Source organism: Ambystoma mexicanum, chromosome 1p (assembly GCF_040938575.1).
Source record: "Ambystoma mexicanum isolate Mex_15411 chromosome 1p, UKY_AmexF1_1, whole genome shotgun sequence".
NCBI classification, from domain to species: Eukaryota; Metazoa; Chordata; class Amphibia; order Caudata; family Ambystomatidae; genus Ambystoma; species Ambystoma mexicanum.
Window position 1 is genome coordinate 555,342,767 of NC_090921.1, and position 20,562 is coordinate 555,363,328.

The window sequence follows — 20,562 nt, forward strand, 5'->3', positions numbered from 1 at the left end:
ACAATTTGCCTCTACAAGCTTGGAGACATTTTGGTGACATTTTGGCTATAAGGACAAGGCTCAGCTCTTTAGGACAGCTACATAATGATGTATGCAGTATAAAAGACAAATACCATAACACAAAAAATCATAATATTTTAAAAAGGTCCATATCTGTATCTTCAGCTGACTCACTCAGCATCAGTAGACTTAAACTACATGTGAAGATGTTATGACAAATATTATCCTTATTGCAGTGCAATATATGCTACATACCACTACAACACCACTAAAATAATCACCTAGACGGAAGCTCAGCCAAATGTGGCCATAAGATATTGGTGCCTGCTGGCCACAGCACTCGCCTTAGTATTATCGTAGACCAAACCGATTAGAATCATGATGATTAAATCACGCTAAACAGAAATGTGAACGCTTATTAATTTACGATTTAAATTAAAGTGAATGCAAAGTGGCACATGTTAATCCACCAGTCCCATGTCTATTCTTATTACATCTTTAAGTATTGGTTTATCAATATTCCATCTGTTCCAGAAAACAAGTGTGATAACGTAACATCTCCAAATGGCTGTAAAAGACAACCTAGGAAGTATTTTCTTGCTTACTGTGGTCAGGTGATCTGGCATGAAGCAACGCAGTCAACTAGAAAAGCCCTCAGAGAGAAGAGGGCCCGGTCTTCATTAGACAGAGAGCCTGTGAAGGGCATGGAGGCTGCCTCATTTACCCTATCAATGAAAAGAGGAGGGGCCAAATGAGGCTGTTCTCAGGTGCAAACTCGCAAAGGGGGAAAAGGGGCCATTGCCCCCAGGCTGGCTGGGCAGTTGCCCCATGGGCCAGAACTAAAAAACGAAAAATAAAATTAAAAAAAACTAAATCCTTCAGAATATGGCCTGCTTCAAAATAAGAGTCCTGCAACAGATTCTGTGTAAATGAGGCGAGGCATTCGTCTTGATTTCAGCAATGCTGTAGGTGTGCCTGGATGGCCCTCACACATGGTCCCCCACAGTGAGGGGGAGGGAGACAATGCCAGGCTTCAAGGGCATGTTCATACCACCCACATGGCAATGTAGGCATTTAAAAAGATTCTGTGAAACTGGTTGGCCATTTTGGTACAACTGTTCCCCATACACCATTGGCCTGTTACAAACCACAGCAGCCTATCCAACTTGCCAAGGAAGTAAAGGGCTGTATCTTATTGGAGTTTGTCCTTGGTTTGATTCTGTATGAATGTTTCCGCTATGCTGTGGTGAATTTCTGGATCACGAGTGTGTTCATACAAGAAGAGTTTAATAGCACCCTGAATAGCACCAATGGATGTTACTTATATAGTGCTTAATGAAATGGCTGTTGGACTGTTTGTGGTACTTACAACATTTGGACACAGTTGTAAAAATACACATAGAAAGATGTAATATGCATGTATTAATTATTAGAAGACTAGAGACTAAAGGGGTCAATGAAAGCTGGGCCGATATTGTATTACTGATAAAGAATGTTACCAGGAATCAGAGATGCCTACCTTTTTACCCCTTCAACATGGCGATTTGTAAAAACTTGGTTCACTTTATTCAAGGGAAGTACCCATTCTTCCTTTCTCTGCCCTCCAACTTTAAGGTGGACGTAAAAATAGGTGGATTTCCACAAAAGGTTCTCTTAAAATAGCATCACCAGTATTGCAATGGAATACCACTGATGCCATTTGATCAAACCCTGAATTGGATGGACATTAAGATCAACAGTATTCAGAAAATGCTGTTGATCTTCCTATTACCAGCCAACTCTGAATGGCCCCCTAAATCTATGATCGTTTTTTGTTGTCTTGTTCACTCTTCTCTTATGTGACCAGCAAAAGACACATATGCAAAGCAACACCAGATTCAGATATATAGATACAAAATCACATGAACATAGACATCCTTCATCCTAAACTTTACACTGTCACAAATACACTCAAACAAATTAACCCCAACTTATTTTAAAACACACTTAACTATAATGGGCCTTTCTTGCTCCAGCTTCATGTCCACATCCCAGGCGTATTGCCCTTGCAGTTCTCTCTGCTTCTGTGAGTTGAACTATACAGTCACCTTTGCAAGAAAATGCAACTTGGGAGCACATAAAAAGCCACATCCCCTAACTTTCTTTTTCTCTGCATTATCCAAGCACAGACCCCCTGGTTGTGATTGTAAGGGGGACATAAGGGTGTGTGTGTGTCCCAACATTTGTGGCATATCATTCATTTTGTTCCACTCATTTGGCAGGGGCTCCTTCCATTTAGATGTCATGTCTTCCCCAACAATTTCAGCAAAGTTACTCCACTGACCATGGCTCCTTTTCGTGTTTGGCAGAAGATGACTCGAAAATAAAGGTGGTGGACTATCTAACTGTAAACCGGGGCAACAGAAGGTGGAAGGTGATGAGTGGCAATGAATGGGCTGGTGTGATGGGCAATTAAAGGGCGTGGGAGGCAAGGAATTAGTGATTGAGCAATGTAGGCAAGGGAAAGATGTGTGTGCAAGGTAAAGGGATTGAATAATAGTTAAAGGATGGAGTAAAAGGGGAACGGAGGTCTGAAAGTTAATTTTGAGAAACAGGGAGACATTGAGAATGTGTTGCAAGGAAAGGATACCGGAGGATAATGGGTAAGGAAAATAGGGTAAACAGAGCTACACATCTGGGAAAATAGGTCAGCAGGTTGACTGTTGCTGAGATTTATATCTGTTTTGCATGCCACTGCACCAGATTGTGGGACTGGCATTCGTTTTCAGACTAAGTGAAGCATACTTACTTTGTAAATATATATTTCAATTATTACTTATCTCATATTTTTCATATTATTATGTGACTTGGTGCTTTGAAAGTACACACAATTGTACAGATTAAGATTATCATCATTGTAGAGAAAGCCTCACTCATATGAGTTTATACTCCATTGTGTTACGCTATAAACCATGTTAACAATTCTGCTAAGCATACTGGTGTGGACGCAGTATGACAAGTGAGGGTTTTATGTTGTGTGGGGTGATTGAAGGTTTGAGTTTTGTGTTGTGGTCTGGGAAGGCAGACAGACAGGTATGGGTCTTTTGCCATGCCAGCTGATGTTTGACTCTGAGAGCAAACCCAGATCCCTTGGTTCAGCCATGGCTCTATTCTACTAATGAATTATCTAGCCTTGCTACCTATTTACATTGTTCTAAACCTGAAGATGACATGGGATGGGAGGGAATGCAGTCTGATGTCAAATTCCCATTACACCAGTTATATTATCCTGGTGAAATAATTTGACAATGTTTGGTAAGTGGGAGAATTCCCAGGGGTCTGAGTCACTAGGAAGCCACAAACATAACTGAAACATATGTTGCTTAAAAGGAAACTAGTGTCAATAATGTCTAATATATATACATGCTTGGGAATGTGTGGTGGGGAGAGATTGGTATTGAGATGACTTGTTCTGGAAGTTAGGGCTGCTGCACTGTGGGCTTGGGCCATTGCAATATAAGCCAGAAAAACTAAACTTGCTCCCATGCCAAATTTTGACAGTCCTCCCCTGGCTGTTCTGCTGCCAGGGAAACCTTTGAAAATCTGAGGAGTGAGACAGATACACGGGGGTCTTTTAAATTTCTGTCATTGAGCCAGTGAGCACGGGCTAGGACAAGGAAAGAATGGCCCCTGAACATTAAATGATCACAGCTACGCTGAAGGCTGGTGAGAGCAGAAGGTGAGAATGGCATGTGAACCGTTGGCGCTGAGTAGCCAGTTGAGAATGCAAAGTGAGAGGCAGGAGGCCAATGATGGTCTGAACCAAGGTGGGAGGGGGATACACCAGACCTGTCCCTGTAAGTGGGGTGAGAGGATGGCACAATTCAGTGGGAGTTGAGAAAGAGCAAGCAAGACTCCAATTTGAGAGTCCACTGGAAAGAAACCTGGACTAAATCTACACCGCAGGACCTGGAGTAAGATGCCCTTCAGCACCTAGCAAGAATGAATATGATAAGAAGCACTGCATGATGGATTCCTAGAATGCGTGAAAAAGGCTGTCTACTGGGACACAGAGCATGAACACTGGGAGCACACTGAGTAAGTCACCTGCACAAGAAACATGGTATTCTAGGACTTAGAGTGGAAGTCCCTAACAAACACTGATACATTTTATTTTTATTTTATTGTTTAAAGCGCTGACCTAGCTCGAGAGCAGCAGACCCGTACGGACAAGTCATGTTACTCACCCTACTCACCCTACTCTCCACACTGCTCACCACACATTGCATGCTGGTCATAAGCATCTGGGAAAGAAACACTCCAAGGGTTCATTGTATGCAACATGTAGGATTCGAAACACCTCTAGCATCGAGAGGAAGAACCCCAAGAGGATTATAATATATGATGGTTGCAGGAGGCAGACCTCCTTGGGATATAAGAAAGAAATGTTGTCAGGATTTCCTTGTATGTTTTTTGCCTTAGTCAGAACTTCTCTCGCATCCGAAGAAGAGACATTTGAGAAGTTTGGTGCCTAATAGTGTGACGGATCGAGGGAATTCGTCCCTTCTCCCCAAGTGGGATCCCTCCCCAATGAGGCTATGGAGGTGAGCCCACTCCGCAACATACTCCGTAGGGGTCAAGGCCAGTAGGACCTCAGTAGGAGAGACTCCCCCTTTTGGGACAAGGACTCCCATTCCTGTGAGGAACTCCCTTCACCAGTAAACCTAATGGCATACCTGGGATTATCAAATCTTATCAAACTTAATGACTGCGCCGGAGAAGATGCTGAAGGACATTACTCTTCACGAGAAAAGAAAATATCTCTTTAATGAAAACTGACCAATCTACTCAGATGAGTGGAGTGAGAGGAAAACACTCATCATATTAGGAGGGGGAACGAGTTTGGAGGGAGACAGTGCAGTACGTCTCCACGCGGGGGACGTAACCTGCTGAAGTAAGCCTGAGAAGAGGTGGAGCGATCATGGGACGCAGAACCTGCAAAATACAAACGTGGGGTCGAGCTAGTGAATGAATGCCGAACTCTCAGTGTACTGACAAGTTAGAGAGAAGCGGAATTGGTGGTGGTGTGACGCGGGAATAGTCAGGGTGGACAGAAGACCCATGCAATAATGCCAAGACCATCAGAGGGATGCCAATGCAGAGGACAGAGCTCCCTGGTGAGATACCAAAGAGAAAAGAAGTGCACAAACTGCAGGTGAGGAATGCTGAAAATGTCAGTGGAACTTCTGCCACACCCGTAAGAGTCCCAGGACCATTTCCAAGGAAGAGAGAAGGTAACGGGTGACCAGGGAGGCACAGGAAGAATAACGAGGAAAGTAAAACAGAACAAATAACTAATCCCAGTACCAAGTAAGAGTGACTATATATGAACTGTGATTAAATAAGTTTAAAGCACAGTGAAGGAGAATTGGATACAAAAGAATGACCATTATCAAAAGTGAAGAGGGATATTTTATGGAAAAGAACAACATTTTTCCCTGGAGGGGAGTAAAGTAGGAATACAGTACAATTACTAAAATGTGAACTTTGATAAAATAAAGAAGGAATGCATAACATTCCCAGAGAAGAACCTGCATGAAAGAGAAATACATCTTATAAATGTGAATACAAGAGAGAGACAAAGAGATCCTCAAAGAAGGGGACCCATGGAACATATTTCTATCTGGTAAAGAAAGGAAAGCCTCTGAGATACCCAAAGCCAAAGGGTGTGAAAAGAGAATATCAAAGGTTAAAGGCATACTTAGCCGTTACAACCAAACAAGTGGAACAAATTAAAGACTTTCCTAAAGTGGAACATAAACTGTCTACAGTGAGAAAAGAAAAAACTGTTGGAACTGATGAAACGAATTGCCAACGAAAACAGCATATATCAAGAGAACCAGTGCTGGGAGCATGGGGTTAGGGAAGGGAGTCATTCTCCTGCCTTTATTTTGTTAAGATTAATGATAGGGCCAGCTAATAATAGTTTTGGATGGTAGACAGATTGTTTTTGGACATTGAGAAACAGACGATTGACAAGTACCTTAATTATTCTTTAGGTAGGGAACACCCCATATCCATAGAGATAGCTAGACCTTGTTGACTATTATTTAGTAAAACATTCCTAAAATGTTGGTAAAGAGTCTGCGTCCTTCTTCTGACCCTTCACAATAGTTACAGGAGTCTGAACAGCTCCAGCACAAGAACACGGAAGACTAAACCTTGCTGAAAAAGGCCACCAGACAACTCTAACCACATTGGAAAAAAACATTATTCATTCAACTTTAAGTTGCTGTCTACTTTTTATTATGTCCAGTCTATACCACAATATACGCATTTTATTACAAGAACCTCCTGTCACTTATTTCACTCTGATGAGAGCACCTGTGAGGGATGCAGCTTGGTCCAGATATGGGCTAAGCTCTCGGTACACATCAAACTAAACCGCACAGAACTTTAAAGTGATACACATCATGCAGAACAGGAAGAGGGACTCAAATAATGTAAAAGAAGAATAGGAACTCAAATTATTCAAAACAGGAAGAGGAACTCAAATCATGTAAAACAGGAAGAGGAACTCTGTGTAAACCCCCATTTTAGTTGTAGAGCGTTCTAAGTGAAGCACTTTAATCGACGAGCAACCCTCCACATTGGTCCAGTCAGTCGCACATACTACAACAGTGTCTGCTGAACAAAACTGGTTTTAACTGCAGCCCTGTGTACTGGTATGTTATCTCTTACGGATTTAAACGTGTTACATTGTTCAAGTTTATAAGCGCTGGGCAGTGCCTGCCCAAGTGCAAGTATTTCGCGCAGTTCTGTTTCTGATGTTGATTCCAGAATAATCGTTTAACGTTAGATTTGTGGAATAGCATTGACAATACTTTGAGGTAGAAAATGACATAGGCATTTATAAATCCAATCAAAGTATTACAGATCAAATATTGGGGATCAGCGCCTTTTCCATGAAATGAACCACATCTGAATATATGGGCTAAGAGAATGAAAACATCAGAAAGTCCAAGAAAAAGCTAAAATGTCTACATGTAAGTAAGGGTTTCCATACGTGGATCATATTAGAGGTGGGCTCAGTCCTAAAATATTGCAATATAAAAAAGTACAACGTAAACAGATTTCAAGTTTTCTTTTAGTGATTTAGGTTTAAGACTGAAAAACAGATTGGTCTGTAGAAAATAACATTTTTAAACAAGTTAGGTTTGTTTTAGGTCCAAATTTGTTTGAAAATGTATTTTCAGAAAACATGTAGTTGAAAATATGAAGTTTTGATAGTTTAAAATGTATATGATGGAAATCATTTTTAAACTCTGTATTCTGCTACATTGCGTATGTATGTATTATCTGTGTATGGGATTTCTAAAACACAGCTCTAGGTGGAAAGTAACACACATTGTACATCGGGGAACAATGTGAGTAAAGACACGTTCCATTCCCTGACTGTTCTGAGACTGAAGTTGCAATACTTGTTTTATTTAGTCCTGCAATACTACCAGTGAAGTGTTGTGTAATTTAAAAATTCTATTTTTTCGAAGTAAAAGTTTCACAAGTACTAATTTATGCAAGGCACAACATTTTAAAATACATTGTTTATGACGGGATGTTTTGCACAAACATGATTTTGACCATTTGCCTACAAGAAAAAGACTGTCATCCGAAAATGAAGACCCAATCATGACCATGGGACGCTGTTATACAATCCTTAACTCTTCCTCTCTGCTCTTTTTCAGTGCATTCCTGCAATCTCAACCGCGCCTTGGTATGGGGCCACCATACCACTGTCTGTCCTCTTTCTATTACGAGCCCTTAAAGACCTGTCTGAAGATATTGTGAGTATGGAAACACATTGGTTGAAAGAATGAGAGGTTATCTTGGGGATATGAAAATGATCTACAAAAGACACAGGCCACTTTTTCTGAAATAATATCCACCGGAGAAGAACTTCCAGCCAGCACTCAGAGGAGAGTGGGCAGCAGGCACTTCATGCCAAGTCAATTTTCCATGTGTGTGACTGATGCAAGAAAATGTGGGAACCGCCATTTGTGCAATGGAGACTTCAGTTTAAGTTAGATGTGTGCAATAAAAGCATTTTAGGGAACATTGCACATTTATAAATTACACCTAAGCACATGGTATTTTATTTATGTGAATCGGGTATCCTTTCTGCATGGAAAACTTATCCCTGATTCACATGAAACACATCTCATGTGCTTATGTGTAATTTACAAAAGAGCAATTCACATAAAATGTGTTTTTTGCCTACGTGTAACTTACACTGAAGTCTCCATTGCACAAGTGACAGTTCCCAGTGGTCTCAGAGAGGCTAGAAGTGACCGCAAAGGGGGTAGTTAACCCCTACAATTGGACCTTCAATGGGCATCCACATGCCTTTTCTACTGCTTTACCCACACTTACCAACACAACTAATTTATACCAGAATTATCTAGGCATAAGTAGCCTAGTACGTATTGGCAAGTGCATACATTAGTACTGTTTTGCAAATGTGTGGGAGGGGTTAAGATTGTGTTGTTGTTGTTAATTCTGTTTATTGCTTTTTCTACAATTTACATACATAGCGTCAACATCATGGGACAAGACCAAAATAATTCACAACAACGAGAGCATAAAATAGGAGGACGCTAAATAACATACGAGAGACCATGAGGCACCCTTATTCTTTTCATGGAGGTATACACATTACATTCATGTTATTACCTTCCCTCTGGAGAGACCAACAGGCCGATTCATGGAATAATTAGCGCGGCGCAAGTGGGCAAAAACGTGCGAATCGCAGTGGAATAGCGAAAATCGCAGTGCAAGTGCGAAAATCGCACGAAAAGCAGCGCACGTCGATTCATGGAAGTCCGTGCGCGAGAAAACCAGCGGATGTGCGATAAAAAGTGCGCCGCGCACGTTGGCGCACAGGCCATCTAACAGCGTGCGCCAGGTCACAGCGAAAATCGCACAGGCCACAGCGAAATTCGCACATAGCGCGGCGCACGCAACAAAAGTAGGCGGAACACGGGCGTAACACTCGGAATGGGGAACAACTTGCAAAAACGTGGGCGTCACGGGGGAAGTACAGGGCACAAATGCGCGGAACGCCCACACGCTCGCCTACAACACGTATTCATGGAATAGAATAGGGCAAAAAAGCGCACGCTCAAACCAGTGCACAGGCACAAACACGACCGCCACAAGAAAGCAGGCGGTAGCGTCTCTGCGGCTGTAAGAAATGTGCGCCAAAAGGTGCGCCAACAAATAGCACCCATATACTGCCATGATGAATGTCCTATACTGTGGCCCTCCAGGACAAATGACGTGCAAAGGGGTACCCACAAACACGGACACGCTGACAAAAAATACGTGTGCGTGTATACCGGGGTGCGCGGGAAGTCTCACACGCGATTTGGCCGGGTACGTGGATTTCAGGGGTGCGCGGGAAGTTCCACACGCGATTCCATCAGGGTAGGTGTATTTCAGGGGTGCGCGGGAAGTTCCACACGCGATTCCATCAGGGTACCTGTATTTCAGGGGTGCGCGGGAAGTCCCACACGCGATTACAGCAGGGTACGTGTATTTCAGGGGTGCGCGGGAAGTTCCACACGCGAATAGCCTGGGCGCGTGTATTTCAGGGGTGCGCGGGAAGTTCCACACGCGAATAGCCTGGGCGCGTGTATTTCAGGGGTGCGCGGGAAGTTCCACACGCGAATAGCCTGGGCGCGTGTATTTCAGGGGTGCGCGGGAAGTTTAACACGCGATTTCAGCAGGGTACGTGTATTCCAGGGGTGCGCGGGAATTTCCACACGCGAATAGCCTGGGCGCGTGTATTTCAGGGGTGCGCGGGAATTATCACACGCGATTTGGCTTGGTACGTGTATTACAGGGGTGCGTGGGAAGTTACACACGCGATTAGGCTGGGTGGGTCCTCACAGGTGTTCCCTGTACACCCTCGACGGCCCCTGCAGGCAGCCCACAAAACAGGGGACTACCCTGCATACCTGCTCATGTCTCCCACCACCCCCACTCCCCACCATCCAGGGGCAGCCTCCACCAGGCCCCCACTCATGTCTCCCACCACCCCCACCTCCCTGCCACCATGGGCATCCTCCACCAGGCCCCCACTCATGTCTCCCACCACCCCCACCCCCCAGCAGTGCAGGGGCAGCCTCCACCAGGCCCCCACTCATGTCCCCTATCACCCCCACCATCCAGGGGCAGCCTCCACCACGCCCCCACTCATGTCTCCCACCACCCCCACCCCCCCAGTCACCAGGGGCACCCTCCACCAGGCCCCCACTCATGTCTCCCACCACCCCCACCCCCCACCATCCAGGGGCAGAATCCACCAGGCCCCCACTCATGTCTCCCACCACCCCCACCCCCCAGCAGTGCAGGGGCAGCCTCCACCAGGCCCCCACTCATGTCCCCTATCACCCCCACCCCCCACCATCCAGGGGCAGCCTCCAGCAGGCCCCCACTCATGTCCCCTATCACCCCCACCCCCCACCATCCAGGGGCAGCCTCCACCACGCCCCCACTCATGTCTCCCACCCCCCCACCCCCCAGCAGTGCAGGGGCACCCTCCACCAGGCCCCCACTCATGTCTCCCACCACCCCCACCCCCCCCAGTCACCAGGGGCAGCCTCCACCAGGCCCCCACTCATGTCTCCCACCAGCCCCACCCCCCAGCAGTGCAGGGGCAGCCTCCACCAGGCACCCACACATGTCCCCCTGCCCCCAGGTCCTGACGATACTCAATCATGGCAGTAATGGGCAGCATACCCAGCACAAACACCCAGGCAAGGATTGCATCCACCCACATAGTGAATGCAATTACATGATACAACCCCAATGGCAAGTATGTAAATGAACACATGTCCGTCACACACACATACACAACGGGTGCAAGTGAATGTCAAAACCCATATCATGACATGTATGAAACCAATGAAAAAATACCACAAGTGAAAGTTAAAAAAACATGTATTAAAGATGAAAAATAAGTAAACAAATCAAACATACAACAATGGGGATAACAAAATAAATGGTCCATGTCCGAGAACAAATGTAAAAATAAAAAATAAAAAGTAATCCAAAAACAAATGTAGTCCAAAGCAATGTCATGTGGAAGGAAAATAATGAAAAACCATTTCCTCATGGCGAACACAATAATCAATAAAAAAAATTATTCTTCAAAAAGCAAACTATATACACGAATATTCCAGGGTCCATGAGCCAACACCATTAATGAAACCTACTACTACCTAATGAAAAAAATATCTACAAAAAAGTGGCCATTGTCCGAGCGGTCCAAAAAAGATAAAAATGAATAAAGGAAAGCTAACACTAACTAACTAAATAACTATATACAAAGGCAGCGGGCAAGTCCTGCGGCTCACTCGGTGATGTTGCTGGCCAGGGCATCATCGAACTCCATGTCGATGTCCTGGAGGCGGGACTCTGTCCTGGCCCCGAGGTCTCGCAGGGATAACCCCATGTTCAGCTCAAACTCCCTGCGAGCTTCCTCGAGGCACTCAGCCCGCCTCAACGCCCGACGCATGGAGAACTCCGCCCTGACCATGGTGAGCCGCTCCTCTTCCGCCCGCTGCCGCTCCGCACCTATCCGCTGGACCAACTGCTCCCACACGGAAGACACCACCATCCCAGGGTTGCCCTGCCCTCCGACACGGAAGACACCACCATCCCAGGGTTGCCCTGCCCTCCGGCCGATGCCTGCCCCTCTGATCTTGATGGCCCCGAGCCATGATGCCTCCCACGTCGAACCTGCTGCTGCCTCCGACGCCACTGCCTCTGCCAGCACGACGGCATCCAGGCTGATGGAAACCACCGACGCGGTCGTGCACGTGCCCTGCCCGATGATGCTGTCACATCTTCCATCTGCTGGGGTCCAGTTGCTTTGTTGTCCACCCCTGCTGGACCTCCAACTCCCAACTGTGGCAGGGATGGGATCCCCACCGAGCTGGCTGCATTGGTCGGGGCAGGTCCACAGGGGGCCCTGGTGGCATCTGGGCCGGAAGACGGCAAGGAGAACGACTGATGTATAGCCTGCACAGAGGAGGAGAGGGCCGCCAGATTGGCCAACACATGCAGCAAACCCCCGAACATGGCCGATCCCAATTGGGCCACGTCGGCACGGTGCACTTCGTGATGACGTGCGTGCTCCTCCCGGGAAGCATGCACGGCATCACGAATCACAGCCGTGCGCATCGCGACCCCCATCAGGACCTTCTCCACACGGCCAGGGGTTCCCACGTCCGCAGGTGGAGGGGAGTCAGGTGACATGGACATCCCCTCTACCTGCGGACGGGCCTGGGACGGGGCATCCCTGCTGGTGCATGGTGGTGCACTCACAGGGTCAGGGACAGCGACATGCACAGGCCCCTCCACGGTGACCTGTGCTGCCTCCTGCCCCTTGCCCTGGACTGCACCACTTGCACCAGCAGGGATGCCCCCACCAGGCCCCATGTGTGCCCCAGTGGCGGCCTCCTCGTCCTCTGTGCAAACCACCAACCTGGATGGCTCCTCACCGTCTCCCACCGTAGCAGGCCCCTGTGGGGGCTCACCCACCCCTTCCGCTGCAGCCGTGGGGGCATCCCCGCCGCCTTGCTCCACAGCGCCGTCTCCGCCCTCTTCTTCACTAGCCGCTGCGTAGAGGGAGACAAAGAACACAAGCATCAGGGCACTGTACAATGGTCCCCTAGACAGGAAGCAATAGCAGATGAGCACCACTGTCAAAGTACACTTCCATCATGTCCCTCCACAACACATGGGTCAGTCCAGGCAAAACACACACACAGTAACAGGCATGGTACATGCCATGGACATTTCCATGCATGTCCAATGGACTCTTGAAATATTCAATGATATGTAACTCACATGCATCATGGCTCATGCCTATCACATGCACACACTTCACCTCAGTCACATCCATCTGGCCCCAAACACACCAAACACAGTGGATACAAGGGTAATTTGGCTGCTTCACTGAATCTGTGCATTGTCACACACATGTGTCATGCATCCATGGCATGCACAAGTCACAGACACGCAGGTCAGGCACACAGACATGGCTACCATATATGTACCTGGCATCAGCACCCATCCCTCACCCCCACCCATGTCCAGGTACAGAGACTGGCATGCTCTCATGTTCAAAATCTGCATAGGGCTCCCCATGCGGCATTTGAACACATGCAACAACCATGTGGGTCACACATCACTGGTCGCACATGCATTACTATGATGTCCCTGCACACATACATGCATACATGGCCTATGGCACACATACAGGCAAGTATCATAGAACCAGCACACCGCAACATGCCCTGTCTCACACAGTAATGCTTGGACACTTACCGCTCAACTCCAGACGGGCCTCCCTCTCAAGGATCTGGGCCTGGAGCGCTGGGCGTACGCGTTCCAGGACCCTCATCTGGATGGAACTCATGCGGCCCCGGCCCCCCTCCACGAGGCGCCGGGCCTTCACAAGGGTCCTGGACCTCAAGTCCTCCCAGCGCTTCTTGATCTTCAGGACGTTGCGGGTTACCACCCCCTCCGCGTTGATGGCAACCACACAGTCGGCCCAGATCCTCTCCCATCCTTCCTTGCTGGCGCGGGACGATCCAAAGAGGGCATCATACTGCCCCAGGACATGCTCCACCAGGACACCAACTTCGGTGGCAGTGAAGCTGGTGCCCCTCTGCCCCTCTGGCCTGGGGTTGCCACTGGTGCCAGATGTGGAAGTGCCCGACATGGCAACCCCAGAGGCAGGTGTGGGTGGGCAACTGGGTCCTGGGACTGGGCTGTGGAGCGATGTAATCCCAGTCGGGAGTCTTCAGTTCCAGCAGAGGTGGACACAGCAACTGGACCCCTGCAGATGGCTGATGTGCAGGCACCAAATGGCAGGGCACGGTGGCAGCAGGCAGGCAGGCAGGCAGCAGCAGATGGCACGTGGGAGGCTGCTCGGGGCACTGGGGGGCAGAAACTCGGCCTTCTGGGCAGGAGCGTGGTCTTCCGTGTGTTTTCGCGTGGCCAGCTTGATACGGAGTGATTTGGCATGTGAAAATCCTGCACGTCAGCGTGAAATCCGAGGAAAGGCCCTTAGCGCGTAAGCGCGTCAGCACGCATACGCGATTCTATTGGACCAGAGTCCCTCAGCGCGTAAGCGCATCTGTGACGTGACCCGCATGGGTGTTCCCCACTCAGCACGTGATGATGGAGCACACGTGGAAATACTGCACGTCAGCGTGTAATTGGACAAACGTGCGCGTACACGCGATTGGCCTATGTACGTGTATTTCATGGGTGCGCGGGCACTTACACACGCAAGTACGTCAGCGCACCTGTATCCCGTGGTGCGTGGGAATTTCCACATGCTATTGGACTGGGAACTGGATTCCAGGGGTGCGCGGGTCACACGCTCGCCTAGAACACGCGCAAAGCATAAATTTGCGCACTTTAACAATAACAAGCTCAGACGCCAGGATGAACATACCGTTCCTAGCAGCAGTGGCAGTGGGCTACCAAAGGAGGAGGAGGAGGAGGATAGTCAGGGCCAGAATATTCACACCCAGAACCAGCCTTTTCGGGATGCCTGATGACCAGGTGTATGGGAGGTACAGGTTTCCACCACACATAATACTGGACCTGGTGAGTGAGTGGGAGGATGACCTCACATCACCCACCCTGTGCTCCCAAGCACTCAGCCCCCTGGAGAAGGTCCTCAATGTACTGCACTTCTTAGCCACTGGATCATTTCAGCGGACAAGTGCCATAGTGGGTGGGGTGTCACAGGCCACCCAGTCACGCTGCCTACACCAGGTCTTGAACATCATCACTGCACGCCCATCAGTCCGCAGGCACATATACCTGCCCAGAACACCTGCAGAAAGGCATGCTGCCGCCCTGGATTTTTACGGTGTGGCACGATTCCCCAAAGTGCTAGGTGCCATCGACTGCACCCATGTGGCTCTACGTCCCCCCAGGGCATCTGAGCACATCTATAGGAACCGCAAGTACTGGCATTCCATCAAGGTGCAGGTAGCATGTAATGCCAAGGGAATCATCACCTCAGTATATGCCAACTATCCCGGGTCCACCCACGACAGCTTCATTTACCGAATGTCCACCCTAAGCCGGGACCTAGAAGCTGGGCGGCATGGCGATACATGGCTGCTTGGTGAGTATGTATGCCACTGCACATGCATGCATGTTGGATACTGAGCAAGGTCACAACCCCACCAATGATACCAATCACCACCTCCACAGGGGACAGTGCCTACCCTCTCAGCCCCCACATGATGACGCCAATTCGGAACCCCACCACGCCACCCGAGGTAAGATATAACACAGCCCACATTACGACCCGGGGCATAGTGGAGCGCACATTCGGAGTGCTAAAGTCACGCTTTCGCTCCCTTGACCGTTCTGGCGGCCAGCTGTTATACGCTCCCCCAGTAGTGTGCAGGATCATAGTGGCAGCATGTGTCCTGCACAACGTTGCAACACGCCGGGGCCTGGCCGTGGACATGGTGGTGGCCCCACATCCCCAACCACATGCACAGCCGCTGCGCATGGGAGGGGAAAGGGCACGGGGGGAGGCAGCCCGTACACAGCTAGTGGCTAATTACTTCACATAGAAATCACACCCCTGTGGAGTGCACACTGCCCTGGCACATTCCATCTGACAATCAATGATGACTCAACCTGACGCTGATCCTGAATGTCTGGAGAATGAACCGTGAATACCATATCAGCCTGAGATTGTTCACCTGGAAGTGTCACAATGTGTGCATCCCTACCCACACAGACACCACCAATGCAGTTTTGTGGAGTTACACATTCAAGCAGCTAAAAAAAATACCCACTTGCAAAATGCAACAAGAGGACAGTGCCATGTCAGCCAACCCAACCCCAGCACCGCCACACGACACACTGTGCCATGTCATGCTATTTGCAGGTAAACAAAGTAATCCCCACAACATGACACTAGTGTCACTATGTACAGTGTCCCTATTAGAAACCTGCAACACCTGAAATGCTCACAGCAATGCCGGACCAACAACATACTTGAGCACGTACTACCATTAACATGACATCACAAATGTTACATATTAGTAGTCTCACCACCTGGGAATGCCTGCACTCCCACCACTACCAACTGTGCAGTGTTGGCGCCATGTAGAGTTGTAGGTGCACTGCTGCCAACATGGACCCCATCTCCAGACTAGAGGTCCTTGTGTAGACATGAGGAAGGGACCTGCAAAATGGGAGGTAGACACAGAAGATGAGTTACACATCAATGCAACATGCAGTGTACAACACAACAGCAATATGCACTAGGAATGTATACACAGTATTGACTACAGACTGCCCACACAGCTCATGGGAGTCCAACGTCACTGTGTAATTCACTGTCACTTGGGCACACCCTTTGCAAGCCCATGGAAACGGGAAGCAGGAGGGGTGTGTGTGACTCAAACCCAAGCATCCGAACCAAATACATTACAAGCCTGCATGTGCCCAGCCACAATGCAGCGTATGCCCACAGGAACCACGGAAGCCAACAAATCGTCCCAAAAAAATAGGGAATAAAATAAATAAAAATAAAAATAAAAATAAGAAACAATCAAAAATGGCCATTGATGGGTCCGGGGGGGGTTGGGGAGGCCACCCAGGAGGTCCGAGGACAGGATGCACACCAGAACCCACCTGCGTGGATCCTGGGAAAATAAAACACCTCCATGGGCTCATGGCCCACACGGCTACCCTGTTGTGGGAGTATCACTGCTGTCGCTATTATCACCCTGTGCAGCTGCATCCGGAGGTGGTTGCACTATGGGAGGCAGCCCACGCAAGGCCCTAGTCTGCTCCTCCATGGCTGCAAGCATGCGGGTGTGGTAGGTCTGGTTCTGGAGGATGAGTGTGCGGAGGTCCCCATGCAACAACTCACGGGATGCCCGGACCTCCGCCCTCGTTGCCTGCATCTCAGCTGAGAGCGTATGGGTGAGACGCTCCAGCTGCTGTTCTGTCCTTTGGTGTGTTGAAGCCTCAAGCTCAACAAGAGTCGTCCTGAGGTGAAGGAGCTCCTGCCTCAGGGCTTCCCTGTGGCCCTGGGACTCAATGGAGATGGCCTCCTGCAGAGTTGCCAGTGCCGCCCGCCTGTCCCTGTTGGACCCCAACATGTCCTCCCTGTGTGACTGGCAGATGGAGTCGGTTGCCTGCTCTAGTCGCTCCATCAGCCTTTCTGGGGGGACAATGGAAGTGGCCACCCTATCCATGGCCTGAGCCATCATCTCGGATGATGCAGCCTGTTGGGTTGCCATACCGTAAATGGATTGCTCCCATGCGGTATTGCCAGGTGGCGTACGGCCACCACGTCGGCGGGCACCACACCTGTCTGGGGCAAGGCGAACTGCGCCTTGCTGTGCCGGCACTGCCTGAGGCTGCAGGACTGCATTCCCCCTCTGATCTGCTGGTCCAGGAACAGGATCAGATGTCGCGGAGTGTGACCCTGCATCCGTAACCACCAAAGGCGTAGCTGCCAACACTGACATCCCCATGGAGGGTTCTGACCCTGGTGCAGGTGGGTGAGACAGAACAGAATCCCTCCCTGGAACACTCACCTGCGACGGCACGTAGGTCTCATCCGAATCAACACCTGAGTACAGCTCGGGGGAGGTGCAGCCAGAGACACCCCTTGAGAGCACGACCTGCAGCACTTGTGGGTTCTCCCCCACCACCACACCACGTCCCTCACTGGTGGTTGGTCGGCCCTCGGACACCTCCTGGGTCTGCACCATCTCCACAACCCCAGCAGTATCAGGTGCGTCTTCCCCTGCAAAGACATGAAAACAAAGAAATGGAAACAGGCATTAGCACCATGGCACACAATGAGGGCTGAGAAGCAAGAGAACCAGTACTTGATTGACACATGTCCCACATGACTAAAACCCTCCCAAGCATGCACCCTCACTGCGTATGAAGTGCAGGCAAATGGCACACACTGATGACACTAAGATGGAAGATGAACACATTTTCTGCATGCTGCCTGGCAGTGGCATCACACATTGGCCTGTGATTGCCAGGTGAAACACACATGCCATCACACAGATGGCATGTACCATTGCTATTGAGTGAAGATGGAGAGGAGGGCAGCACCTATTCATTCAGTCCAGTTCCCGCATGTAATTGCTTTTCTAATTCTAACAGGTCAGATTTTTCACCTGGAGCTGCCAGTCTGAAATGGTCCAATTGCACAGGGACATGTGTGTACAAATGATATCCAGGTAACAAAGTCACTCCACTTTACCATAGCCATGTCAGACATGTGACTAGTGGACAGCGACATGGCTAGTAAAAGTGGGTGAATGCAAACAATCTGACTGAATGAACAGTGAAAAATAAGCAACTATGTTGTGGCAAGGTGACACTTCAAGGGCAACTGGCGTGCAGTTGGGCTAGATGTCTACTGTTGGCAGAAGGGATACTGCTATGGCCAAATGCAGCTGCGCAGGAAGTATTGCATGAAGCACATGGCTGACCCATACGACTCAGGCGCACACACTCTCACCTGGCACACAAACAGAAGCCCTCCCACACACACCATGCACATGGATGACACACACATGCATGTGCACTCACCGGACAATGCCTCGTAATCAGCCAGATCTCCCACGCCTTGGATCTGTTCCTCCGTGACGTAGGTCCCAGCGACTGACTCATGTAGAGTGAGTTCCATGTCTACTACTGGAGACCCACCTCCAGTCACTAGAGTTGCGGCATGACTTGAGGCCAGCTTACTCTTTGCCCTGCGCTTTAGGTCATTCCAGCGCTTATAGCAATCATTGGCTGTGCGCCTCACGATTCCAAGGGCACTTACGATGTCCGCAACGGTCTGCCAGTGTGCCTGGCGTTGTGCAGGTGTGGTCTTGGATCCTGCAACAATGACCATCTCATTGTCATGTCCGGACACATACTCGACAAGTGCATTCAGTTCGTCATCCGTGAAGCTGGGCTTCCTGGACGGGCCGGACTGTGTAGCCGTGTCTGGGGCATCAGCCTGTGCCGGACGAGCACTCTTCCTCTTCCGCTTGGAAGGTGGTGGTGATCCTGAGTGTCCTGCGCCGCTCTGGACACTAGGGGCAGGAGCCCTGGCGGACTCTGTATCAGGAGTGTGGGATTGCACACTCAGCATGGGAGTTGGTGCAGGCATTGGCTCTAGTGTGATGGTGTCAGGGGGAATGTCAGCAGCATGGACTAGGACCGACACTGTCCTGGCTGGGTGTGTGAGGGCTGGGGTGGATGGAGCCGCAGCTGCCCCTGCAGCCTCTCCGCCCTGCCTCCTTGGTGCAGCAGATGACCTTGCTGCCCCAGATCCACGTGGCATGATGGCATCAACGTGCACCAGCGCACGTGTCGTAGCCCTGCTGACCTGGAAGTCAGCCATGGAGTCAGCCAGGTCTGGTGCCACAATGGGCTGGTCCAACAAGGGCTGAGCATGGATGGTGTCAGCCACATCAGCCTCAACGGGAGGGGGGGCGGGGGGGGGGATTATGGGTGCCCGTGACTGGTCCTCCACACATGGGGGGACAGGCTCACCCTGCAAGTTACGACCACGTCCCCTACCGGATCCACCACGGCCACCACTTGTGGCTCTTCCACCTTTGCCACCCTTACGGAATCCTCGCCTCCCAGCCATGGCACTGATGTTAATGTGCGTATGGGAGTGGATGTAGACTATTGTCCTGGGCAATTGGGGGTCAAAGGGGTTGGGTACCAGATGGTAATTGTACCCTAGTGCTCTAGCAAGGCTGAATGTAACCCCTGGGGAAAGATGACGGGTCACGCAACGCACAGGAGGCCCAAAAAAGGGGATGACGTGCACGCAACCCCTCCTAGACCACGTGTGCAGAAAGAAAAACCTGCACTACGCTGTGGCACCCAGTAACACAAGAATGAACGTATGCGTGTCACACGCAGCCTAGAATGACCTCTGAAGGGGTAGGCTACACACGGGGCAAGCACAGATGTTAGATACGTGCGTGACTCACCGTCTGCCAGGTAAAAGATCGTGAAAAATGAGCGCGTTTGGTTGGCAACACCCCCGCCACAAGAAGATATGTACGCTGTCTGAGGAGACAGGACAACAGTAGAAGGGAACACTGTTTGAGGGAACAGGCCCAGGTAAACCAGTACAAGAGAAAAAATAGAAAAAGCTGTCAGAGGTAACAGGGAGTACGAACTTGAAACGCCGTGAAGTAAATCGCGTGTGAAACGACAAGAAGTACAGAATTCACCCACTCGCTCTCCACAAAAAGCAGTACAAGGAATTGGTGTTCTACACGTACCTTATATGCAGGCCCACACGTACAGCGTCACTTACGCGGCGTGTACGTGCTAGGCCCATTCCCACGAATTACACGCTTTGTCACTTCTGCGTGTAGGTCCATTTGCACCAATTACACGCTTTGTCACTTCTGCGTGTATGTCCATTTGCACCAATTACACGCTTTGACACTTCTGCGTGTAGGGCTATTTCCACCA

At 49.5% G+C, this 20,562-nt stretch overlaps 1 protein-coding gene across 2 annotated transcripts in view; it reads left to right on the forward strand.

The window, feature by feature from the left end:
• Window positions 1–20,562, forward strand: part of LOC138575511 (phospholipid-transporting ATPase IK-like) — a 550,807-nt gene that overhangs the window by 111,969 nt on the left and 418,276 nt on the right. For both annotated transcript variants that reach the window (XM_069649490.1, XM_069649489.1), the window contains exon 5: window positions 7,725–7,823. In XM_069649490.1, the coding sequence (XP_069505591.1) occupies window positions 7,725–7,823 (99 nt within the window). The remainder of the gene's footprint in view (window positions 1–7,724; window positions 7,824–20,562) is intronic.